Source organism: Sorex araneus, chromosome 3, assembly GCF_027595985.1.
Source record: "Sorex araneus isolate mSorAra2 chromosome 3, mSorAra2.pri, whole genome shotgun sequence".
Classification (NCBI taxonomy): Eukaryota; Metazoa; Chordata; class Mammalia; order Eulipotyphla; family Soricidae; genus Sorex; species Sorex araneus.
Genome location: NC_073304.1, coordinates 78675179 through 78701709, shown reverse-complemented (window position 1 = coordinate 78701709; position 26531 = coordinate 78675179). Strand labels below are relative to the sequence as shown.

Sequence of the window (26531 nt, the reverse complement as noted above, 5' to 3'; positions counted from 1 at the left end):
GATTACCAAAGGGTGGCATAAAGCTATGGAAATGATTGAGATAGAATGTGAATCAAAAAAAAAGATAAGAAATGGCAGAGACACCACAATATTCTAGTGATAAGTAAATACTCATGTACTCATTTATGTGCAGAAAGAGATGAGGTGACAAAGGATGGCATTTCAAAACTAATCTACTGAAAAATTAACCTACCATTATACCTATTTACATTTCTGAATGAGAAAGGGATTGTTTGCTTTGTCAGAGGACAGTCATATTCAGAATCTGCGCATCTAATCTCTTGCTGAGGTTAGACTATGGGAGAAAATGCTTTCATTTCATTCCCATTGACATTGTATTCCAAAATTTTCCAAGCCACATGGAACAAGTTCAAAGTTACAGGATAATCTTTGCAAGTATGCTCTTTAAATACTGCAGAATATTTTCCATTTTTCTCATAGGAACAAACATTTATACTTTCCAATAGCCTCAGCTGAGATACAAAGTGTAATAATAAATAGGACAAGAGGCTGAAAGAAAGCTAAGTCCTACCCTTGGTCAGCTTTGAGTGGAGATGTCACCTGCATTACTCACCCATTGGTTCCTGATTTATGAATCTATAGAATGGGACTGAGCTTATTCCCTGGCTTCCCCCAGCTCTATATAAGGATGCTTTGTTTAAAAGTCAGTTTTAAACTCATCTTGCAAGCTACGGCAATACACAAATGCACTGCATACTTTAAGACAGATCGTACTTTCAGTAAACAATTACCCAGAGCCGTTCTGGTGGCTTTTGGATGTTGAAGAATATGCTGAGAGGCCAGAGACAGGGTTTTCCCCTTTATTATCAGGTGAATTTCCTCATTGCCTTGGCCTCCTGGAAATTCTAGGTATTCTGTCCTACCAGATCTGAATGGTCAGCTGTCACCTGTACTTGCTTTAATCTCCACTCTTACATAAATTCTGGTTTGTATCAATGACATTGACCTCAGTGCCTATGGCAGCCATTGCACAGACACAAGTTCGGGAATGCTGCATGCCCCCAACATGCTGTCCTTGCTGATGGAAAGGGAGCAGGGAAAAAAATATACAGTGGGCCACACTGTTCAAATCTGATTTATTGAAGGTCAGTTCAAAGACGTATTATTTTCCCTGGCAGCAAATGTTGATATTTTTGGAGAGCTCATTGTATATTTTGCATCTATGACACCGGTTTGCAAAAATATGTTAAGCTGTACATAACTAAGCTGAGAAAGTGTCTTTGTTTTGTTTTTAAACTTGTTTTGTTTTCTGGGAAAATGGCAGCAGCTACCTCGGAGGGCAACGGTAAGTTTAGAATGTGTTTAGTCCAAGAAATGTCAGGTCCTTGACCAAGTTTATAAATAACAAAAGAATTGTGACACAAGAAATATTAAAATGTGTTATTGACCAAAGCTGCTCCACCCCGTGGAGTGTGTGCTGGAAAAAGATAGGGGAATGCTTTGGAGGGATCTTTGCATATTTTTTTAAGGGCTACAGGAATTTAGAATTACATGGATGCGTTTTCTTCTTGTTGCAATCTCCCCTGCTGCTCAGTCTCTCCTCTGTTTTCTGCTGCCCCCACAGCTTTCCCCACTTTCCTTTGTTCTCTCTGCTCTTGCATTTGTGAAGCTTGAGTGCTCTCATCTCCACTTTTCCTTCAATATCTCTTCCTCTTGATATATTTCTCTACCTCTCAATCAATCTGTTTCTCCATTTCTGTATTCTGTGTCCCTCTCTCCCTGACCTCCCCACCCACACACCATCTTTCCCTCTCCTCATTCTCAAACTCAAACAGACTTCCAGAAATTGACCTTTTCCTTAGCTTGATTTTTCTGTGGCTCACCGACCCTCTCCATGGGGACAACTTCTCGTGGTTCGAGTTTGCCTTTGTTCAGAAGTTTCTGAACAAGCACTTCCAGCTTTATGTGTTAGCAGTCTGTGAAGAATGTAATAAAATTAGAGCCCATCACATTTAGGAGCCTATGCCCTAAGGAATAATTTAGGATCACAGCACAAAAGGGGAAATGCTCCATCTCTGGGCTTCAGGCATCTTTGATTTCACACCATCCTGGCTAGTCCTCAAGTACTTCTCCTTTTTAAGTACCAGGTAATTTTCAAGTACTTTCTTTTAGCAGACGTACCAACATTGCCTCTTAGCTCAGTTCTCCCTCTTTATTTGCAACTCCACTGGGAGGTAATAATGTGGTGAGTAGAGGGAAGGGGGTGAAATGGAATTGTTGATAAATGACAAATTGTCAGCATTCCCTCCCAGGTGACAGAAGGAAAATCGGGGGGGGGGGGGACTTCAGACTCAAGAGTTCTTCTGGGCAACCTGATCTAAAGATCATGGTGTCAAAACTCTAAAAGACTGAACTCTGAGCTCACCACTCCCAAAAGATGCATTGCTTGGTCTGAGCAAAAGTCCCTGAGACCAAAATAACCTCCATTCTAACCTCCCATTTGTTCTCCAATGCCAGGCTCAATTGGCTTCCAGAATGGTTGAGTTTTTGATGTGTTGACTAAGAAAAAGGTCTAAACAGCTATGACTAACGTGGCAGAAAATGCCTTGGACCCCTGCTTTTACTGACTCTTCTTGTTTCTTTTCTTTTGTCTTTCCACACAGGCCATGCAAGTAAAGGTACAGGTCAAATGCATGATGTGTCTTTTCTGTCCTAGTATTAGAGGTGCCAGGTCCTGACTCCCCTCTGCACTGTGGTCATTGTAGGGGTGGTACTGAGTGGATTTTCCCACCTGAAGTTCCCCGAGGCCTGTTCTGGGAATGACATCTTCTACGTCAAAGAGTAGATGTAGGTCTACCCACCCTTAAAATGGGAAGCCAGCCAAGCCTTGCCCCAAGCGAGGTCTCTTTGCTCTCTCCTCCAATCCCCACTGCCCACTCTTCAGCCAACACATGAACAGAGATATGGAGAGCAGCAGGGCTTGGGAACCAGCAGACTCACTCCTCTGCTGTGTGACACCAGTCAGAATTCAGTATTCCCAGTGGTTACCACCCTTTTTCATGAAACTTGCTCTCTTTCTTGGACAAAGCTCCTGTGACAGGAGGACTAAACTCCAGGATTCAAAATCAGCAGCCCACCAGTTGCATCACTGTATCACTGTCATCCTGTTGATCATCAGTTTGCTCGAGCGGGCCCAGTAATGTCTCCAGCCCTGAGATTTTAGCAGTCTCTCTTGACTCATCCTTCCCAATGATGCCGCATTAGAGGCTCTTCAGGGTCAGGGGAACAGGACCCATCACTGTTACTGTTTTTTGACACATGAATATGCTATGGGGAGCTTGCCAAGCTCACCCATGTGGGCAGGAAACTCTCGGTAGCTTGCGAGGTTCTCCGAGAGGGAGAACTAGGCTATAAGATGTCGCTTCTGGGAGCACTACATGTATAAATAGTAAAATAAGCCTTGGGAAATTTCAGTTTTCCATGCAGGTTATGGCTTGGAAATACATTTCTATGTTATGTTCTCTTTGGTATGCGACAAAGAAAGAGCGAGGTGCAGGAAGGTCCTAGGCAGCCCTCATTAGAAACTGGAAATGGTGCTAGGGTTAGGCAGATTAGGGTCTGGATTTTGGCCCAGAGACCTACTTGCACGTGACCTTGGAAAGATTCACTCATCTCCCCGAGAATTCTGTCTTCAGTTATCAAGATGAGTTGCTTACATCTCAGTCATTGGGAGGATTAGAAATGTTTTGTCTAACAAATTCATTGTCATCGCATTTTAGATGCACCATTGGTATTCAAACAACTTATGACAAGCCAAAGAATGTGGAACAAGAAATTATTTAAGTTGTATATTTGCATACTTACTCCAATAGATAACATGTATTCCTATTTCCTTCTACGTATATATATATATATATGTATATGCACAATTCTTTGTCATTTATATCCACAAAATTAGATTTTATCATTTATGGGTGGTCTGATATTGAAGTTTAATTTAGATAATTTTGACTATAAGTCAGCATTAGGCACCGCCTTTAGAATTCTGTCACTGATGATAGAACATGTAAAGAAACTAGCAAGCACTCAGTGACAGTTACATCTTTCAAAGCATTCATCTGAACAAGCTTTCACTCTCTTTTGTGCTCTGGAACACATGAAATCTCCTTAGCTTCATTCTCCCACACACACACACCCCACACATGCCCCATTTTCACCCTGCTTCTCCACTGCTGTCATGACCTGCTGTTTTGGAGCACTGAGCACAAGTACCCCTGCATTCTTACAGGTGTTCAATTTACCAGTAGAACTTTCTCCTTTTTTATGATATAATAGTATTTTTGCCAGAGTTTTATTAAAGCACCATGAATTACAAAGTTATTCAGAGTTGGGTTTTTGACATCCAGTATTCCATCACCAATTCTGTCACCAGTTTCAGCTTCTCCCCACCCCAGCCCCAGCCTTCCATCTTGATCGGCACCTTTGAAATTTGGTTATTAAAGTTTGGGTCTCACAATTTCAGTGTTGTTGACTCTAGAATTTTCTAGTAGTGTTTGCCCACCGTGGATTTTGCAGGCAAGGAGCTTTGCTGGGTTTCTGTGATATGACCACTTGAAGGCACAAGCCACCACAAGTTGGGTAAAAGAAATAATATTCATTTAGGGAGTGTCCTCTAAGGATGGAGATGTATCTCAGAGGCAGAACACATGCCTTTCATGAGTGAGACCTGGGTTTAACCCTTGGTGCCATTTAAAAGGGGAACACATTAGTAATATCAACCTCTTGACTCCTTTAGACACTAATTTAAAGTAATTAGATTTGGCCAGTTCCAACTCTACCTCCCATCCACCTTCCCTCAGTGTAAAATAATCTACAAGATAACACCTCAGAAAGCCAATCCTTCATCAAATGAATTCTTTTCCAGCCCAAAAAATTTCCCAAATCTCTTCCATGCTGGCTTCAGGAGAGGCATCTTGTCACCTCCTGCTTCCAACTCCTGTGCCTGCCTGTCATTGTAAACCATGGCTCTGCCCCCCTTGTTACTGCATACAGTCCATGGGGACCCCATAAGGCAAAGCTCTGCTTCTCTTTCTCTTGTGATCCCTGTCTCTGAGATTGGCTTCCAGTTCTTCCACACTCCAAGTGCCACTGAAGTTTGTAAGTGAAATCTCATGTGGCCATCATGGCTTTTCCCAAAATCTGGTCTCTGCCATGCCTTGTCTCCTTGACCACCTTACCCCCACTCTACCATATCTTTTGATGTGAATGAATGGTGAGGTTCTCATTCGGTTGTCTGGAGTGGCCAGAGAGCACCCTGCGTGGTGCACTAATCTCTGAAACCAATCTAGCTTCCCTCAATGAACTCTCCCTGAGAGGTGGAAATGTCTAAAGAAAATACATACTAGCAGACTTGCTACTCTCTCATCACTTCAGTGTTCTCCTAGACATTCCTACAGCCAGCTCCCCACACAGCTCTACCTGGGAATTTTCCTTTCCTTGCAAGAATTTGTACTGTCCCCACAGAAAGGCTGAGCAAGACACGGTGCTCCAAAACACCACCGTCAGTCCCAGATCAAACAGGGCATTGTCCTCTGGCAGATGTTCAGTCGTCTTTACTGGTGCCCAGGCCTCCGAATTCTCCATTCTTTTCTGAAGTCATTTTGTCAGCTTATTGTTCTTTTTTTTTTTTTTTTTTTTTTTTTTGGAAAACACCTGTTCCTCATCCATGCGGTCCAGAAGCGAGCAGGCCCTGGAGGTGTCTGTGGTGTGTGTATGTGTGTATGTGTGTGTGTGATTCTGTGGTTCTGTGGTCTGTGGTCCGTGGTTTGGTTCCGTGGTTTGTATGCATGTGCACAAGCAGACGGGGCAGGGCAGAGCTGGTCCTTTCTGGCCACCAGGTTGTCTTTGTTAAACATGCTCCTTTGACTGTGCTGTGAAATGTAGTAGGGACCAGCCTGTACTGACAGGGGCTGCCAAGGAGGCAGGCTGCCTCGAAGGGAGGTGGTCCCTTTTGGACACTCACTGAGCCGCTCTTTATTTCAACCTCATCTCCTAGTCTGGAGGCCAGGACCAGGAACGGAAGAAGACCAAGAGGCGGGGGGACCTGTATTCCATCCAGACCTCCCTCATTGTGGCCGCACTCAAGAAGATGCTGCCCATTGGTTTGAATATGTGCACCCCCGGTGATCAGGAGTTGATCTCCCTTGCAAAATCACGGTACAGCTATGTAAGTCTCTATCTGCTCTGGCTGCGGGTGTCACAGAGGTGGTGACTGGTGCCTGTCTGGGTCCTGAAGGATCAGCCTTCTGCGGGTAAATAGTGGGGGTGGGAGAGAGCCAGAGAAACCTATGTGCACAGACACAGCACAGCCCCTTTTAACACTGGTCAGTATGCGCATTTGGGGGCAAGTCTCTGTAATTTCTCTTCTTTCATTCATGGGATAAAGATCCCAGCAAAACTGGCCATCGACTGTCTGTGCAACCCCTGCACCCCACTTTACATTTCTATCATTGTTGATGTTGAGTGGAACCTCTCCTTCCACAGAGAGACACAGACGAAGAGGTTAAGGAGCATCTTCGGAATAACTTGCATTTGCAGGAAAAGGTGAGGTCACCAGAGAAAGGACTGGGGGGTGGGTGGGGTGGGGAGATCCTCCCATTTCATTTGCTCTCTTTTTGCTTGTATCATATAAGCTGTCTCAGTGTACTGCTGTTACATTGGTAAGACTTGCTCTCTGCCCTTAATTTTTGTTTTCTTCTTTGCCTTTCATTTTTCTTGAATTTGCAATTGCAAAGTTAAAGTCAGCCTTACTCCCTCATAACAGGAGAATAGATTAGCTCCCAGAATCTTAGAACATACTAATTTGAGCCTTGCCTGACCTGAAAAGGACACTTGGAGGATGTTGAGGCACTTCTTACTCTAGAGAGATTTTGAAACAAAATAACTTCATATCCAAGTTGGTGTCATATATGTAAATATACATTTGTAAAGGTTATTAGAGATATTTCTCCCCAGGTCTCTGAATCTAAACAACTCTTTCTCCAGATACTAACATGGAGGACTAAGAAAATACAGGTACCCTGTCCTCTCTACCCCAAACATAGAGCAATAGTGGAGAAAATATATTACGAACAAAGGCTGTAAAAAGAAATCTCAGGGAGGGAATGTGTGTGTGTGTGTGTGTGTGTGTGTGTGTGTGTGTGAGAGAGAGAGAGAGAGAGAGAGAGAGAGAGAGAGAGAATGCTTGCATACAATTAGCTTTCAACCAGTGAGACATATAAATGTGTGTGTGTTTGTGTGTGTGTGTGTGAGAGAGAGAGAGAGAGAGAGAGAGAGAGAAAGAGAATGCTTGCATACAATTAGCTTCCAACCAGTGAGACATATAAAGAAAATCATGAAACCACTTGGATAGCATCTACTTCCTAGAATATTTTAATAAATGAAATACCAACTGAAGGTAGACTCATACTTAAAATAAAAAATACAAAACATGAAGGAAGAAAACCCTAACACCAATCAAAAGACAGAAAATGCCACAAAGGAAAAATACAAGCCAAAGATATGATTAAAAGAGCTGAATGGAAAAACCTATTTTGTTGTACTCTTTGCAACTGTTTCCCCTAAAGAACATTCTTTTTTTTTTCAGCATATTGACTTTATTTCTGAATATTTTCAGGCATTCAGGAGACAAAAGGGTTTGGGGTCTTAGTATTCTGCGAAATGATATGTGCCATTAAAGAACATTCTTTTGTGTCTATTGTGTTCCTTTTTATCCTCATCTCACTTTTTAACTTTTTTTTAAATAGGGTTTTCCACTTAATGTGTTTGTGATTTTTTCTTATTGTTTTTTTCCCTGAACTTCAGTTTTCTCACTTCTAAAATAGGAACCAGTATCTCAGTGATTGTCCTAAAGGATCAAATAAAATTTGATTGCTATATTTATGTTAGTAAAAATAATGTTAATAAAAATATGTCCCATGCAATATTTGGAGCAATAAATACTAAAAAATTGTTGCTAAATTTTAATTTTAAAAAAATAGAACACTTTTCAGAGTTTTTATTTTGACATTCCTGATGAGTGATAGAAAAAGAAATTAAGGCTAGGATCTATAGAAAAAGATCATTCTTCTTTCTTGTCCCTGGAACCATGTCTCCTATGATTATGTAATTTGATTAAAAATTGAGATAATTTATGAAAAACAATAGCATTATATCTTGATGCTTGAGAATGTAAAGAAATTTGGAACTTGGGAGAAGCCCCCCTCCCCGCCCCCTGCCCGCCGCGGCTCGGGGCTTCTCCTGAAGCCCCTGCCTGGCACCTTTCCACCACCGCCGTCGGATCCTGACCAATCTCCATCCTGCAGGTAAAGAGGCAATCCCTTGGAGAGCCTGCCTCAGCGCGGAGAAGCCCCGTCCCCGCCCCCTGCCCGCCGCGGCTCGGGGCTTCTCCTGAAGCCCCTGCCTGGCACCTTTCCGCCGCCGCCGTCCGATCCTGACCAATCCCCACTCTGCTGCTTAGGGGCATGTCCTCATCTCAGGGGGCGTGGCCTAAAAAGTGGGCGTGGCCTCTTTCCAGAGCGGCCAACGCAACGCGGCCGCAGTTATTTTTTTTTTTACCATTCCATGCCTTCTCCTTTGGCCACAATTGATAGAATTCATTCTATCTGTGTCTTAGTGAGCGTGGTCTAAAGTGGGCGTGGCCTCCTCTCAGAGCGGCCAACGCTAACGCGGCCGCAGTTATTCTTTGCTACCTCAGCTCAATCCGTACTGTGTATTCCTTTGAAAACTCACTTTTGCGATCTCAAACATTTACGCAAAATAGCCATTAGCTTAGGCTAACAGTATAAAAGCTATCAGTGAATAAGGGAAGTTTAGCACAATCGGAGCCCCTTCTTCCCACAAAAAGGAAGAGGAATAAATAACTACAAGGTTCCAACTCTGCACTTCCGTGACAATATGAAGAAACAGCGAAAATCCCCTCCACGAAGAGAGGGAGAAGAAAAGATACTAGAAACCTCAAAACAGTCTCCCAACATCTACGACCTCTCAGATAAACAATTCAGAGAGGAAATATGGAGGAGAGTCGACCTACTCCAAGCAACTATGGAACAGACATCCAATAAATTAAGGGAGGAGATGAATCAAGCGCTGGAACGGTCTACCAAGAAAATACAGGAAGAAATGAGAGCAGAAATGAGAGCAGAAATTTCAAACCTTCGAACCGAAGTCTCACAAATAAAGCAATCGGTAGATGAAATAAAAATCTCACTAGATGCCCTCAACAGCAGAATGACTACAGCTGAAGACAGAATCAGCGAGCTTGAGGATGAGCTGCAGAAAGCTTACAGACAGCAACAAATCATGGCCAAAGACCTCAAAATGGCTATAGAGCGAATCAGAGCCCTGGGGGATGACTTCAAGAGGAACAACATAAGAATCATTGGAGTACCAGAACCACAGGGAAGTAACCCCAATGAAAAAAACATAGTCAAAGACATCATCACTAAGAAATTCCCAGAGCTGGAGAAGGCAGGCGTCCAGATACAAGAAGTCCGAAGAGTGCCAGCAAAAAGAGACCCAAATAAAAAGACTCCAAGGCATATCATAGTCAGAATGGCGGATGCTGTAGATAGAGACACAATTCTACAAGTAGCAAGGTCAAAGAGGGAAATCACATACAAAGGAGCACCCCTCAGATTTACGGCCGATCTGTCAGAAGAAACCCTCCGAGCCCGAAGACAATGGTGGGACATAGTGAAAAAACTCAACGAAATGAATGCCTCACCAAGAATACTTTATCCGGCTAAACTCTCACTCAAACTCGAAGGAACCATACACTACTTCTCGGATAAACAACAGCTCAGGTCCTTCATAGACTCAAAACCAATCTTGAAAGAAGGTCTAAAGGGGCTACTGTAAGACAAGGAGGAGCCCCATAAGAACAACAAATCCCACAGAAAGATGACACGAAACCACATCACAATAATCTCTCTCAATGTCAATGGCCTAAATGCACCTATCAAGAGACACAGAGTGGCTAAATGGATCGGGAAATTAAACCCAACATTCTGTTGCCTGCAAGAAACACACCTGAACAAACAGAGTAAACATAGACTCAAAGTCAAAGGATGGAAAACAATCCTCCAAGCAAACAACCCCCTTAAAAAAGCTGGAGTGGCCATCCTGGTATCCGACAACATAGATTTCAGGATGAAAAAGATCAAAAGGGACAGCGAAGGTCATTTTCTGTTTATCAAGGGATATGTACAACAGGAAGAAATCACACTCTTAAACGTATATGCTCCTAACAAACGACCGGCTAAATATTTAAAACGACTCCTAACAGACTTCAAAGAGGACATCACTAACAGCACAATTGTAGTCGGAGACTTCAATATGGCCTTATCACCTCTAGATAGATCCACAAGAACAAAACTCAACAAGGAAACACTGACTCTGAATGAAGAAATTGAAGAGAGAGGCCTAATAGACCTATACAGGGCCTTACACCCCAAAAAGAAAGAATACACATTCTTTTCCAGTGCACATGGAACATTTTCAAAAATAGACCATGTACTGGGCCCCAGAACATACCTCAATAGAATCGGAAAAATAGAAATTGTATCAACCATCTTTTCAGACCACGATGCGCTGAAGATAGAAGCTAACCACCCACAAATACGGAAAATCAAATCAAACACCTGGAAATTAAACAATTCCATGTTGAACAATGAGTGGGTCAAGAAGGAAATCAAGGAAGAAATCAAAAGATACTTAGAAACAAATGAGAATGAAGACACGAGCTACCAAAACCTATGGGACGCAGCTAAAGCCGTGTTAAGGGGAAAATTTATAGCTCTCCAAGCATTCCTCAGGAAGGAAGAAAGGATCCACATAGATAGCTTGACTTCACGACTCAAGACCCTAGAAAAGGACCAGAGAAAGGACCCCAAACCAGATCGAAGGAAAGAAATAATAAAAATTAGAGCAGAAATTAATGACATCGAAACCAAAAAAACAATCCGAAAGATCAATGAAACAAAGAGTTGGTTCTTTGAGAAAATAAATAAGATTGATAAACCGCTAGCAAGTCTCACAAAGAAAGAAAGAGAGAAAACTCTAATAAATCGAATCAGAAATGAAAAGGGGGACATCATAACAGAAACCAGTGAGATTCAAAAGATCATTAGAGACTACTTTGAAAGTCTTTATGCCACAAAAAAGGAGAACCTAAAAGAAATGGATGGATTCCTTGATTCCTATAATCTCCCAACACTGAAGAAAGAAGACCTGGAATACCTGAATAGACCCATCAATGTTAAGGAAATTGAAACGGTAATCAAAAACCTCCCCAAAAACAAAAGCCCAGGCCCAGATGGTTTCACTGGCGAATTCTTCCAAACATTTAAAGAAGACCTATTGCCTGTTTTCCTCAAACTTTTCCAGGAAATTGAAAAAACAGGAACTCTCCCAAACAGTTTCTATGAAGCACATATCTCCCTAATACCAAAAGCAAACAAAGACACCACTAAGAAAGAAAATTACAGACCAATTTCCCTGATGAACACCGATGCGAAGATCCTCAACAAAATACTAGCAAATAGGATCCAACAACTCATCAAAAAGATCATACATCACGACCAAGTGGGATTCATCCCAGGGATGCAAGGATGGTTTAACATTCGGAAATCAATCAACATAATCCAGCATATCAACAAAAGTAAAGATAAAAACCATATGATCATATCAATAGATGCAGAGAAAGCATTTGACAAGATCCAACATCCTTTCATGATGAAAACCCTCGCCAAAATGGGGTTTGGAGGAACTTTCCTCAAGATAGTCGAAGCCATCTATCACAAGCCTACGGCAAGCATTATCCTCAACGGGGAAAAACTAAGGGCCTTTCCTCTGAGATCAGGCACAAGACAAGGATGCCCACTCTCACCACTCCTCTTCAATATAGTACTGGAAGTACTTGCGATAGCTATTAGACAAGAAAAAGAGATTAAGGGCATCCAGATAGGAAGGGAAGAAATCAAACTCTCACTATTTGCAGACGACATGATACTATATCTAGAGAAGCCTAAAACCTCTACTAAGAAACTCTTAGAAACAATAGACTTATACAGTAAAGTTGCAGGCTACAAAATCAATACCCAAAAATCCATGGCCTTCATATATGCAAACAATGAGGCAGAGGAAAGGGACATGAAAAAAGCAATCCCATTCACAATCGTGCCCCAGAAAATCAGGTACCTCGGAATCAGCTTAACCAAGGAAGTAAAAGACCTTTACAAAGAAAACTACATAACGCTACTCCATGAAATCAAAGAGGACATGAGGAAATGGAAACATATACCCTGCTCGTGAATAGGGAGAATCAATGTTGTCAAAATGGCAATACTCCCTAAAGCATTATACAGATTCAATGCGATCCCTATAAGTATACCCATGACATTCTTCAAAGAAATGGATCAAGCAATCCTAAAATTCATATGGAATAACAAACGTCCAAGGATAGCTAAAACAATTCTTGGGAAAAAGATGATGGGAGGCATCACCATCCCCAACCTCAAACTTTACTACAAAGCAGTAACAATTAAAACAGCATGGTACTGGAACAAAGGCAGAGCCGTAGACCAATGGAACAGGGTGGAATATCCCTACACACAACCCCAAATGTATGACCATCTAATCTTTGATAAGGGAGCAAGAGATGTGAAGTGGAGCAAGGAAAGCCTCTTTAACAAATGGTGCTGGCACAACTGGACAACCACATGCAAAAAAATGGGTTTAGACCTTGACCTGACACCATGCACAAAAGTCAGATCAAAATGGATTAAAGACCTCAACATTAGACCACAAACCATAAGGTACATTGAAGACAAGGTCGGCGAAACCCTTCACGATATTGAAGATAAAGGTATCTTCAAAGGTGACACGGAACTAAGCAATCTAGTAAAAACAGAGATCAACAAATGGGACTACATTAAACTAAAAAGCTTCTGCACCGCAAGAGATACAGTGACCAGAATACAAAGACTATCCACAGAATGGGAAAGGATATTTACACAATACCCATCAGATAAGGGGTTGATATCAATGGTATATAAAGCACTGGTTGAACTCTACAAGAAGAAAACATCCAACCCCATCAAAAAATGGGGCGAAGAAATGAACAGAAACTTTACCAAGGAAGAAATACGAATGGCCAAAAGACACATGAAAAAGTGCTCTGCATCACTAATCATCAGAGAGATGCAGATCAAAACAACTTTGAGATACCACCTCACACCACAGAGACTAGCACACATCCAAAAGAACAAAAGCAACCGCTGTTGGAGAGGATGTGGGGAGAAAGGGACCCTTCTTCACTGCTGGTGGGAATGCCGACTGGTTCAGCCCTTCTGGAAAACAATTTGGACGACTCTCAAAAAATTAGATATTGAATTCCCATTTGACCCAGCAATACCACTGCTGGGAATATATCCCAGAGAGGCAAAAAAGTACAATCGAAACAACATCTGCACATGTATGTTCATCGCAGCACTGTTTACAATAGCCAGAATCTGGAAAAAACCCGAATGCCCCCAAACGGATGACTGGTTGAGGAAACTTTGGTACATCTATACAATGGAATACTATGCAGCTGTTAGAAAAAAGGAGGTCAAGAATTTTGTAGTCAAGTGGATGGGCATGAAAAGTTTCATGCTGAGTGAAATGAGTCAGAAAGAGAGAGACAGACATAGAAAGATTGCACTCATCTATGGTATATAGAATAACAGAGTGGGAGACTAACACCCAAGAACTGTAGAAATAAGTACCAGGAGGTTGACTCCATGGCTTCGAGGCTGGCCTCACGTTCCGGGGAAAGGTCAACTCAGAGAAGCGATCACCAACTACATTGTAGTCGAAGGCCATGTGGGGGAAGGGAGTTGCGGGCTGAATGAGGGCTAGAGACTGAGCACAGCGGCCACTCAACACCTTTATTGCAAACCACAACAGCTAATTAGAGAGAGAAAACAGAAGGGAATGCCTTGCCACAGTGGCAGGGTGGGGTGGGGGGGAGATGGGATTGGGGAGGGTGGGAGGGACACTGGGTTTACGGGTGGTGGAGAATGGGCACTGGTGAAGGGATGGGTTCCAAACTTTGTATGAGGGAAGTATAAGCACAAAAGTGTATAAATCTGTAACTGTACCCTCACGGTGATTCTCTAATTAAAAATAAATAATTAAAAAAAAAAAGAAATTTGGAACTTAAAAAAGGATGACTTTTCTTTTTTTCCCATTGACATTAAAACATTGACAAAACAGAAAAACAAAAGAACTGCATATAAAGTTAAAATATTTAAAGAGGATGACAATTGCAGTAAAATCCGTAAAAAAAAAAAACCAATTTGGAGATTATTTTCTTTTAAGATGAGAAAAGATGGGGATTGGAAGAAACCTCAGCATGATTACATGACTTAAAATAGTTTGTTGAAGTCAAAATTCCTATTTATGGATTAAAACACAAACATCACTGAAAAGAGAATGTATGGATAGGAAGATAAAAGGAAATTAGAATGGAAAGCAGTACAGAGAAAGGACATGGGAAACAATCCAAATGTTAAGACATAGAAAGGCTAAAATGGAAAGCTCCTACATGGCCTGTACAGTAGGAATAACAGTGAAAATAACAGAGAAAATGAAAGTGAGGTAATAGACAAAGCTAGAGAACGATGCTGCCAGGGCAGGAGCAAAGTCTTTCTCCATCAAAGAGGCCCAATGGTTGCTTTGTTTCTGTGTGCGTCCATTTTCAGTCTGATGACCCAGCTGTCAAGTGGCAACTGAACCTCTACAAAGATGTTTTGAAGAGTGAAGAACCGTCCAATCCAGAAAAGACAGTGGAGCGTGTGCAGAGAATTTCTGCAGCTGTCTTCCATCTGGAGCAGGTCAGGAGCACCTTCCCTTGACTACAACCCTTGGCAGTGTAATAGCCATCCTCTGATCTGGACTGGTTAAGGGTGTCTCATGAAAGTCTGGGGAAAGAAATTAATTTGCAAATGCCTGACTTTGATCCCAAGCACTGCACACTGTTTACACACACACACACACACACACACACACACAAATACACCGCTCCCTCCCTCTGTCAGGTGTGGCCCTGGTGTCCCTGAGCTCTGCCCAGCTGGGCAAGAATGACTGGGAGTGGCAGTGCCCAGTCCCCAGCATCACTGAGGGGTGACACCGCTGTACAGAATGCCTCAGAAGACAGAAAATAGGGAGAAAGGATCATCTCAGCTCATACCCAAATACCACCTTCTTGTCTTCTCAAAGCAGATTGCTCAGTCCTTTCCCATTGTTTCACAAGTGCTTGTCCTTTAGCTCAGAGACCCTGTCCAAGTCCCCTACCTATCTATAAAACTTCTCTAAGCAATAGGTGTCTTCCAGTAGTTGGGAGAAGGAATATCTTAGAGCTCCACAAATGAAATTATTTCTTTTGCTGAAGACAGCTGTAGCACTGCACTGTAGCACTGTCATCCCATTGTTCATCGATTTGCTTGAGCAGGCACCAGTAATGTCTCCATTGTGAGACTTGTTGTTACTGTTTTTGGCATATCAAATATGCCACAGGGAGCTTGCCAGGCTCTGCCATGCGGGCGGGAAGACAGCTAAGAAATCAAAATTCTGCTTAGGTTAATCAGACTGAATGGTGGAGGCTTGTCTTCTGTCACCCAGAGAGCCTGGTGTACACCTACCCCTGTGATTTCTCTCCAGGTGGAACAGCCTCTGAGGTCCAAGAAGGCTGTCTGGCATAAACTATTGTCAAAGCAACGCAAGCGGGCTGTGGTGGCCTGCTTCAGGATGGCACCTCTCTACAATCTGCCCAGGCAAGTATGCAGCTGTTTATTTATCTGGGCCAGTAAACCCATGAAAAGTGATAGAAATTCAGGTGTTCCCCCACAACTGTGTTCTCAACACTCCTGATCCCAGCAAGGGGTAGAAACTGGCATCCTTTGCCCATGAAGCCATACAATCTGCAATCAGTATAAAGGTCTGCTAAGGATGTCAAGGTAAGCATTCCTATCCCCAGCCTGCCTTCGCACCTCTTGTATTACCATGAGGTCAACCCAGTAAGCATAAGGAAACTTAATACTTTTAAGAAGGTGGTATTAGTGATGAGGAGGTAAAGAAGACACCCTGGGAAAGACAACCGTATTCCTAAAATGCTTTGCCCCAAATTCCATGAACAGAACAAACTTTGCTTCTGTACACTTGGATGACACAATTATGCTATTTGCTCAGACATCATAGGAACACAACTTGAGTGAAGAAAGGCACTAGAGAGACACACTCCAAGAGGCCTCTTTGAGATTGGTGCCTTCACCTGTGTTTAGTTTATTTTCTGAGTCAGAAATAGGTGCTGAACTTTCTGGAATACATGAGAACACAGGCACAGAGCATCAGTGCAGACTTAGTCACACTTTTCACTGGGACTGACTCATGGCACATTTTCATCATTTCTGTCCCCAGCTTACAGAACCAGTGAGGCTGGGTCTGTGGTCAATAAATGAATCTCAGACTGTTTGACTGACTGCAGGATCAGTAGGCGCACCCACACCTGCTTGGAAAAACAAATTGAACTTAGCACGTGAATTCTGTCCCATGTAAATGAATGTCGGTATGGGGTGGGTTTTGTTAATTGCAGAAAAAGGACTACTACACTTGACATTTTGTCTTCATCTGGTTATGCATCTTGGCCATCATGTGTCCAGTGACCTATGCCAACTGATGCATGTCCCTAGTGAGGGCCTTTAATGGTGGAGAATAATAGCTTCTGAAACAAATTTCTATTCTTACAGGTCTTTTGAGAAAAGAGACTATTTGCCTTTGGGAAGGGATGAGTCACCTCAAAATCAAGTCAAATTCATGACTAAAAAGCTACCAAAAAAAAAAAAAAGCAGTTCTTAGCATATAGGCTACTGCAGTTCTGCCCAAAAAATGTGAAGTAGTCCAAAAAGAAAAAGCAAGAATGCATGGGATTTTTGTCCGATTTCTAGAAGGCATTCACTCTCCCCTCTGTTGGAGCATCAGACCTAGTATAATATTAACTTCCCTTCAGAAGAATTTGACCCTAAGCTCATGTCTCTGGGGACAGCTTGGCAGAACTTATATTTCTCAAGCATGTTTTCTGAAATCACTGAAAATTATAGTACTGTCCTTTCAAATTCTGGTTGCTCCTTTAGTAGCTCTACCCATGTGTAGGACCTAGTGGGGGGACAGGAATCTTAAGTATTCTTGATGAAATGTGCCCCCACCCAAGCTGTAGTGCAGTAACCTGGCTATTCTCTATTGTAGGTTGTAAGTAGGTGTCTTAACAACAAACACTAAGAAGCTCATGGTAGAAATTCTCCTTTTCTCCATTTTTGTGATGATCTAAACTTGCATGAAATCTTCCAGACTTAAAGGCTAAAGGGATTTTTTTTAATTATGTGAAAACTGTTTCTCTGATGTTAGTTTTTAAAAAAAAACCTGTATGCTTTTCTCCAGACACAAAATTAACAATTTCTTCCTGAGCACCTTTCAACGGGTTTGGCTGGAAAAGGTTAATGAAAAAACTCAATATGACAGGCTTATACCCATTTTAATGGTAATGTAACCTGTACAGAGAGCTGCTCATTCTCTGCACATTCCTCCTCTTTTAACCATGATTTAACAGCACCATAAAAAGAAAACCCACAGATTTGTACAATTTTTTAAAAAGAACTCTGATTGGTCAGATTTTGAAGAAAGTTGATATGAGCCATATTCTACCAGAAACCCTCACCAGATCTCAAGGACTCTAGAACTGACCTTTCTCTTCCTTTCCTCTCCTTTTTCAGTCCCTGACTATTCCCCTCACATTTGGTAACCTCTTAACTGCCATTCCAGGATTAATTTTTTCAGAAGGGAGACGTGGTTTATAAGGAATAAGTGGCTTATGCCAGCTGTTCCTGGGTCCTGTGATTCCAGATACCAGGGCCACAACTCAAATTCACAGAACCCACAGAACTTATGCACCTGGGCACAAAAACACCCAAGTCTTGCCTTTCTGAGCAAATGCTGCAACTCCTTCAGGTGGAGGCTCTGTGAAGTCAGGCATTGCAGCTTTCAGTGTGTCGGGGACTAAATCACTGAAGATCAGCATGATTTATACTGACTTACCTACATAGTTCATCAGCCAAAAGGAAAACCAAAGAATCCATATGATTGCCAATTTATCAGGACCATTCCTTGGCCGCATGAGGGCCTTTAGAAGAAGTTTAATAATTTTCCATGAGTTCAGAGTGGGCAAACAGTTATGACTAGGTCTGCCACCAACCATTGTTAGCACCTTTCAGATGGTATTTCAGACATCCGGGCACTGCCTTGTTGGAGGGTTCTAGTTTTTCTGGGATATTGCTTATGATGCACTGTTGACTGTCCTGACCAATCAGAAGTGAAGAATTGTACAAAAGTTTGTGCTGCTTACTAACAGTGACCTCCCCAACTAAGAGAAGGCGTCCATGGACCCCTCTGACCTCACTCTCACCCCCTTCCGCTCAGGCACCGCTCTATTAACCTCTTCCTCCATGGCTATCAGAGATTTTGGATAGAAACAGAGGAGTATTCCTTTGAAGAGAAACTAGTACAGGATTTGGCTGTAAGTACTGACTCAGCTGGGAGCAGTTATGGGTGTGAATGAATCTGTTTTTTCTATGTGTGTGTATAACAAACATTCACAAAGACTGGAGTGTATATATTTAAAAGGAACGGAGTAAATGACCAGCAGAAAGACCAATTAATGGTCAGACGAGCCAGAGGATGAAATTCCCTGAAGGTGCTCCTACTTGCTCTCATCCTCACCATCAGCTGTATTAACAACTAACACTTCTGGAAATGCATGGCCCTGGGGTGGAAAGTTCATGTTAAGTCGAGTTTTGAACACCACTGGCTGCAGGAAGCCCCTTTTATACCACACCTCACCCCTCTGCCCCTGACAGGGCCCTGTGCCTCTCATTCTGCATCTGGGAGATGCCTCTGAATCCTTTTCCTACATCTGTTTTGGCCCCTCAGAAAATGTGTCACACCCAGTCTCTGGCAGAAGTCAGACTCTAAAACCATTTTTAATGAAAGTAAACCCTCCTCTCCTTCTGCCAGCTCAGGGTTCTCTTTCTCTTTCTCTGTATTTCTCTCATTTACCTTTTTCTCTCCCCCTTTATTTCCCTCACCAGCCTTCTCCCACTTTACTCCAATTCACTCTCTTCCACCCTTCTTTCCCTTCCTCTATCCTTTCTTTTTTTTCTCCTCCCCTATCTTTATTGAGGCGTAGGGAGTGGCACCCCCAGTGGTGGCCTCACACCACACCTGAGGTTCCCATATGCAAAGCAGGCACCCCAAACCTTTGAGTTACCTCCCCTTCCCCTTCTTTTTTTCCTTTCAATTCTTACCCCATTTTCCTTTCACTAGTCTATATTCCCTTTCTCTGCACAAATCTCCTGTCAGCGAGAAAAACAATTCCTTGACTTTCCCAGTTTCCTACTTAGAGGAAGCTGGCTGTGAGCATCCATCTGCCCTGCACTTCTGAGTCATCCACACCCCCGCCAAGTTCTCCCCTATTGACTGACTATGGTCCACCTCACTGCCTCTGCGCTACCAAACCCACTGTTCCCTCTGGCATCCACAGCTGTTTCTCTGTGAAAGACAGAGACTTGCAGCCCTGAGGCCTCTCTTGGGAACAAGACGGTTAGAATCAGGAGTGAGCTTAAGAAAGAGAAATGTTTCAGCTGGATTGAGTCTAGAATCAGGTTAAATCCCAGATGACCCTGATATAGCTCCTGTCCCAGCTCTATTTCCAGCCAGGACTTCCCAGCCCAAGGTTAGGATTGGGGCTGAGGGATTAAGGACTCCTCCTGACCTCAGGTGCCCAGAGTTTGCATGGGAATTCTGCTCTTGGGGGTCTGTAGCTCCTGTAGTCAACAGTTTGCTTTTTTTTTTTTTTCATTTTGTTCTAACCTATGATTGGAATGTTTCTTGGATTGGCTGGAAAAAAAATGTGTGCCGATTTGCACCTTCCACCTTGCATACCGAGGGGTATCCATCCCGAAAGAAAGCGAGAGCATAGCCTTTTCTCTTTGTGCTGGAGGTCTGATGCCCTCGGTGCCTTGCGCTTTTTCGTCCTCTTTGTTTGCATGCAGTTGTGTGATGCCCGCTGAAATCATGCCTGAAACCCATCTGTTGGTCTGTGTAGAAATCTCCCAAGGTGGATGAGGAGAAGGAGGAGGAGGAAGAAACGGAAAGGCAGCCGGACCCACTCCATCAGATCGTCCTACATTTCAGCCGCAATGCCCTCACGGAGAGGAGGTCAGCACCGCACAGGCGCTCAGATCCACCTAACGCTTCCTCTCCCTGTGGCCATGTGTGAGACAGGGATGAAAGATTTGAGCATTTCTCCTTGCTGCCCTGGGCAACTACCCAAGCCTCAGCTTCATCCTATTTAATGTCTCCATGAAGCCACTTGAGACTGAAACTTTCCACACTGAATCCCCGGTCAATGCAAAGCTGACTTCGATTTTCATAGTGGTTTCTAGGAACTGGGACAGGGAAAGGGGATTTTCTGATTCACTTGTGTCAAATTTAAGATTCACATGGCTTTAGCTTTTCTGCTGGGTCCTAATATCATCCTGTTAAATATTTCCTCCCTTCTTTCCAGCAAACTAGAAGATGATCCTCTGTATACTTCCTATTCCAGCATGATGGCCAAGGTACGCCCGGGTTTTCTGCCCATTGTCTCAATCTGTCTTCCCTCAATTTCTCAGGCACACTGAAACTCTCATGTGGGATACAGTCTGGGATTTGGCTATAATGCATTCTGGGCATCACATAGACATGTCATCCTGAGGGTGACATGAGTAAACCACACTGATACCCTAGGAGACCTTGAAGCTTTATCAAATATTGGATGCCTGAGGCTACGTTCTCATGACTCAGTGGGACTGAATCAGAAGGACCGTCCTGGTATTTTCTGTGTTTAAAATACATCCAGTGATTCAAATGCACCTGCAGTCCATTTGGAGATCCTGATGTTCTGGAATAGGCATAATGATCCCAGCTGTTTCTATGTCACATAAAGGGATGGTGGGTGACCTCAGAAATGCCGAGTGGATAAGAGAACTGATCCTCTCAAATGGGGGAACCTCCAGGTGGGGCAGCAAGGGGTACTGGAACACAGTACCACCTGCACCACAAGGTCACAGGAGGAAAGAGCACACCCTAGGTGTCTCTGCTCTTCTTACCATTTTCTGGTTCTTGATTGAAAAAAGATCATTCTGTACCTCTCTGTTTCCTATTTCACCAAAAATTTATTAGAGTTCAAGAGGTAATGCAGTGGGTAAGGCACTTGTCTTGCACACAGATGACCTGAGTTTGATCCTTGGCACTATATATGGTTCCCTAAGTTCCACCAGAAGTAACCCCTGTGTATAGCCCAGTGTGATCTAAAAGCAAAAAGAAGAATAACTCAGGTCTGTCATTAAAGCATATATGCCCCCCACTAATGACATAATCTCAGTGATCCATTTCTCATCTTCCGTGCCCCTTGGAAACCACCAAGGTGTCTTTAAGAAGAGAATGTAGCCCTGCAGGAGTTCACATGTTCTTGGTTTTGCCAAGTGCTGAAGTTCTGGGGCTCCTGTGAAGTACATCCTGTCCCCTGCACTGATTTATTAACTCACCTGTAACATGACTATCTCCTTTTCCTGCTCTACTGATTCCAGAGTTGTCAGAGTGGGGAAGATGAAGATGAGGAGGAAGACAAGGAAAAAACATTTGAAGTGAGTTTTTACTTACACTGAATACGAGGCCACCCTCTAATAATTTGCTGCTTTATAAAATGATCTACAGAGTCTCATGTCGAGTGAAGTTAGTCAGAGTGAGAGGGACAGACTCAGAATTATTTCTCCCCTATGTGAGATAAAAAGAAACTTCGTAGGGGAATAACAACAGCCCAAAGGCAATACAAATGAAGAGCAGGAGAAGTGGTCTTCAGTAGGAAGCGTGACACTGCAGCATGGCCGGGGAAGGGGGATGTGTTATAGAAGGGGACATTAGGACAATGGTGGAAGGAAAAGGTGTCTGCCACAGAGGCAAGCTGAGGGATGGGAGGAAAACTGGGGACATCGGTGGAAGGAAGTGGACACAGGTGAAAGAATTAGTGTTGGAACACGGTACACCCGAAACTTAATAATAAACAGCTTCGTAAGTCTGTGATTCACAGTAACTATTATACAAATAAATAATAAAATAAAATTCATTAACAACAATAACAAAAGAGCCTTGCAGGCAGAAGTGACCCATGAGGCTCATCCACTGTGAGTCTGGTGGCCTGCCCAGGTGAAGCACCCAACCACTGGGGGCTGCTTTCTGCCTGCCCAACACTAGGTTGAAACAGCCTGTCAGGGAGCAAGCTTCCCCCTGGACTTTGTTTGGGGAATTTTCTACTACCCAAGTATGGTATAATAATAGGAATTGGGGAGGGACAAATACAATTAGCCAAAAGTAAAAGTCCAGGGCAATGGAGGCTCTGGAGTGGCTTTGCATATTATTCTGTGGAAAACTATCGACATCTGTTGTTATTTTAAAGCATTGCAGGGCACTGAATCTCCCAAAATTAAACTGTTTATTTGTATTCTTTTTTTTTTTTTTTTTTTTTTTTTTTTTTTTTTTTGCTTTTTGGGTCACACCTGGCGATGCACAGGGGTTACTCCTGGCTCTGCACTCAGGAATTACCCCTGGCGGTGCTCAGGGGACCATATGGGATGCTGGGATTCGAACCCGGGTTGGCCACGTGCAAGGCAAACGCCCTACCCGCTGTGCTATCGCTCCAGCCCCTATTTGTATTCTTTAATAGTTAAAATATTCAACAGTAAAAATAAATGAATCTTATATAATTTATGTATTTTATATTCCACAAATGAGTGCAGTCATTCTATAAAATAACATAATGAGACTAACACCCAAGGACAGTAGAGACAAGGGCCAGGAATATCGCTCCATTATTGGTAGCCTGCCTCATGAGCTGGGGGAGAAGGCAGCTGGAAATAGAGAAGGGATCACTAAGTCAGTGATGGTTGGAGGGATTGCTTGGGATGGGAGATGTGTGCTGAATGTCGATAAAGGACCAAACATGATGGCCTCTCAGTATCTGTATTGCAAACCATAATGCCCAAAAGTAGAGAGAAAGAAGGAAATTGTCTGCCGTAGAGACAAAGGGAGGAGTGAGGGGAAGCCGGGGATATTGGGGACATTGGTGGTGGAAAATGTACACTGGTGGAAGGATGGGTACTTGATCATTGTATTACTGAAACTTAAACATGAAAGCTTTGTAACTATCTCATGGTGATTCAATTTAAAAACATGTAAATAAATCAATCAATCCAAGTAGAGTTCTGAAAGTCTTGCCAATTTGGTACCCCATATCTCGGTGTGGCAGCCCCTTAGAGTCTAGTCAGTGGTCTCTGATGATTCTTGGTCAGTGGGTGTTCTTTAAAAGCAGACTCTACCTGACACTCTGCAGGCCCTCATAGGACAGAACGCTGAAAACCAACACATTGTACTGGGCTTACATTCTATCATTACAGTGTCAAAGGAAAGTGTACTGTTACCAAATGCGCAAAAAAAAGGGGAGAAACTCATCATTAAATGAGAGAGTTATGGGTGGAATTTTTGAAAGCTAGCATTTAGAAATAAGCTGCAGAGGCCTGAATTTCTTTGTCAGAAGTTATGGGGGTTGTCTGACTTTGATAAGTAAACATTCTCTCCACTTACCCCATCACTGTCAATTCCCTGGATGTGAACAACTTTTCTTTGTGTTTTTCTCCTAGGAGAAGGAAATGGAAAAGCAGAAAACCCTTTATCAGCAGGCTCGGCTGCATGAGCGTGGAGCAGCAGAAATGGTCCTGCAGATGATAAGCGCCAGCAAAGGTGATGTAAACTGGGGCCTTGTGACCACCGTCAACATATCACACTGTTATGTGGAGTCATTTTTAGAGTCCCAAGAACACCCCAGTAGGTGTGATGTATCCTCTGTTTCCTTGGTAATTAAATCAAATCTTCACCATGGCAGGTGAGATGAGCCCCATGGTGGTTGAGACGCTGAAGCTGGGCATCGCCATCCTGAATGGGGGCAATGCAGGCGTGCAACAGGTAAGGGGAGCAAGGGGGAGGCGCAGACTTTCTGAGCAGTGTCCATTTCAGAGCTGTTGCACTCCAGTCCAGAGGCGGCTACTGAGAAACACCTTCTCTGGTGTTGCTCCTTAGTGGCCAATTATATCAGATTAGCTGGGAACACTGATAAAATGAAACCTGGGAGTATTTAGTCTTCTGTATCCTGAACAAAGAGGGTCTGCCCATTGTGGAAAAATGAAAATGATTTGATTTTTCACAAAAAAATAATAAAAGCATGTTGTAGCAGAAGTTTCCTAAGCCTTACAATTTTAGAAAAAAATAAATAAAAATTTTAGGCTCAAAGGGGTGGAGAGCATGCCTGGCATACATAGTTTCATCTATGTGTGGCCCAAGTTTGGCTATACATGGCCCAAGTTTGATCCATGGTATCACATGCCAGTGTCCTCTGCACCTCCCAGGCTGGACCTGAGAAGCCTACCACTGACCCATTCATCTGCACAGTTAGACTAAGTATCACCAGAATAAAGTAAATTGTTATTGATAAGCTAAAATGTTATTTAGGATAAAAAATACTGTTACTGATTTACCATGGACTGGAGCAATAGCATAGCGGGTAGGGCATTTGCCTTGTACACAGCCCTCCCGGGTTTGATTCCTCCACCCCTCTCGGAGAGCCTGGCAAGCTACCAAGAGCATCCTGCCTGCACGGCAGAGCCTGGCAAGCTACCCGTGGCATATTCGATATGCCAAAAACAGTAACAAGTCTCACAATGGAGACATTACTGGTGCCTGATCGAGCAAATTGATGAGCAATGGGATGACAGTAATTTACCATTGTTTACAACACAAAGCTTGTACCTCACTAAAGTCACAACTAAAGTTCTAGTGCCATGCTAGAAGTAGCAAATTAGCCTCCTCTGTCCATTGCATCCACATAGACCCCTTTCCCTCTGATAACCAGAATATTTGTTCCAGTTTAAGAGTTGCCTGTGTTTTGTTGGTTCATTTGCTTTACTTCTGTTCCTAACATGGATGAAATTATCCAGTAAGAGTCTTTATGTGGTTTATTTGGCATGTTCATCTTGAGTTTCATCTATGTTGTTGCATAAAACAAGATTTCATTTTTTTAGAGTTGTTTCCATTGCATATATACATCACAAATTCTTTATTCAGGCATCCACTGATTGACAGGTTATTTTCATGTCTTGGCTATCATGAATAATACTATAAACATAAAAGTGTGTATATCTTTTCAAGTTCGGTATTTTGAACAACCTCCTAGGAGTGATATCACTGGATCATATGATTTTGTTTTGTTTTGAATTTCAAGCCTCTTGAAAGCTGCCTTGTAGTGAGCAAGAAGTATAATCAGCTGAATAGACTCATGGCTGTTGTTTGTTCACCAGCTGCCAGTGGTTGTTCTCTATGTGTTACAGCAGGGTCTTTGCCACCAGTCTGCAGATGTGAAAGGTTGAAGAATGCTGCCCTGGAGGCAGGCTGTGTCCTAGGGCTGAGAGTTGCACCATGCCGATAAAAATCCCTGCCATCATGGGGCTTGTGCTCCAATTAGCATAAATGAGGTGGTAGAGGGATCACACTGGAATGCCCAGAACATGGACCACATTTGAAACTCTGAACTAGCATTGGCTGTAGAATATGAGAAAACACCAATTCTCCCAGGCATTCGGGGCTCTGGCTGTAAACGTAAGAGACGTGGCGTTCTATAGATACCTGACATTCCTGAGGGTTATATCCCAAGGTCTTTGTGCATCACCAAATTCATATCTACCAGTATTACATGCCAACTGTCTCAGATACATGTCTCATTAAGAGTAAACATTCTCTAAAACACCTCTCACTTTGTCATCTCTTCCATCACCACCCCCTGTGAGTTGACTTTCTTGCCAGACCTTTTTGAGAGAGAGGAAAAAAAGGAACAAAATTTTATTACATTAAATTTTCTGTCTTCCTATTAACAGTAAACAGAGGAAATGGAGCCTCACTGTAAAAGACATATCAAGTGCTCAGTGAGGCTCATTACTGGCCAAACTCTTGACTCCTGTCCCCCCAACTGATATTCAGATTTTATCTTAACACTAAGCATTACTCTATCATGATCCACATTCTTATTCCAAATAGAAATTTCAAGCTGTAAATCTATGAATACTAAAGAACTATGCTGCTGCCCTACAGAAATACCTACCTCCCTTATAAAAGAAAGGGTCCACCCTAACTGAGTCTGTTTCTGTAAATGGAGGGTAGGCTCAGGGACATGGAAAGTCTAAGTCAATGGGTGGTTCCGAAGCTTACCCAGTTTCACACACTATTGCCTTATGCCTGGTTCAGGATACCTAGATGGCTGAGATTTGCTATTTCTCCAT

The 26531-nt window shown here is 42.8% G+C and overlaps 1 protein-coding gene across 6 annotated transcripts in view; it reads left to right on the top strand.

Moving 5' to 3' along the window:
- Positions 1-26531, top strand: part of RYR3 (ryanodine receptor 3) — a 605205-nt gene that overhangs the window by 539605 nt on the left and 39069 nt on the right. For 3 of the 6 annotated variants that reach the window (XM_055132600.1, XM_055132599.1, XM_055132598.1), the window contains exons 70-79: positions 6017-6187; positions 6505-6564; positions 14766-14897; positions 15724-15836; positions 18532-18628; positions 20216-20328; positions 20678-20729; positions 21741-21797; positions 23847-23946; positions 24089-24168. In XM_055132600.1, the coding sequence (XP_054988575.1) occupies positions 6017-6187; positions 6505-6564; positions 14766-14897; positions 15724-15836; positions 18532-18628; positions 20216-20328; positions 20678-20729; positions 21741-21797; positions 23847-23946; positions 24089-24168 (975 nt within the window). Of the gene's footprint in view, positions 1-1285; positions 1307-2624; positions 2640-6016; positions 6188-6504; positions 6565-14765; positions 14898-15723; positions 15837-18531; positions 18629-20215; positions 20329-20677; positions 20730-21740; positions 21798-23846; positions 23947-24088; positions 24169-26531 lie in introns of all 6 variants that reach the window. The other 3 variants (XM_055132596.1, XM_055132597.1, XM_055132595.1) reach the window with 2 other exon arrangements.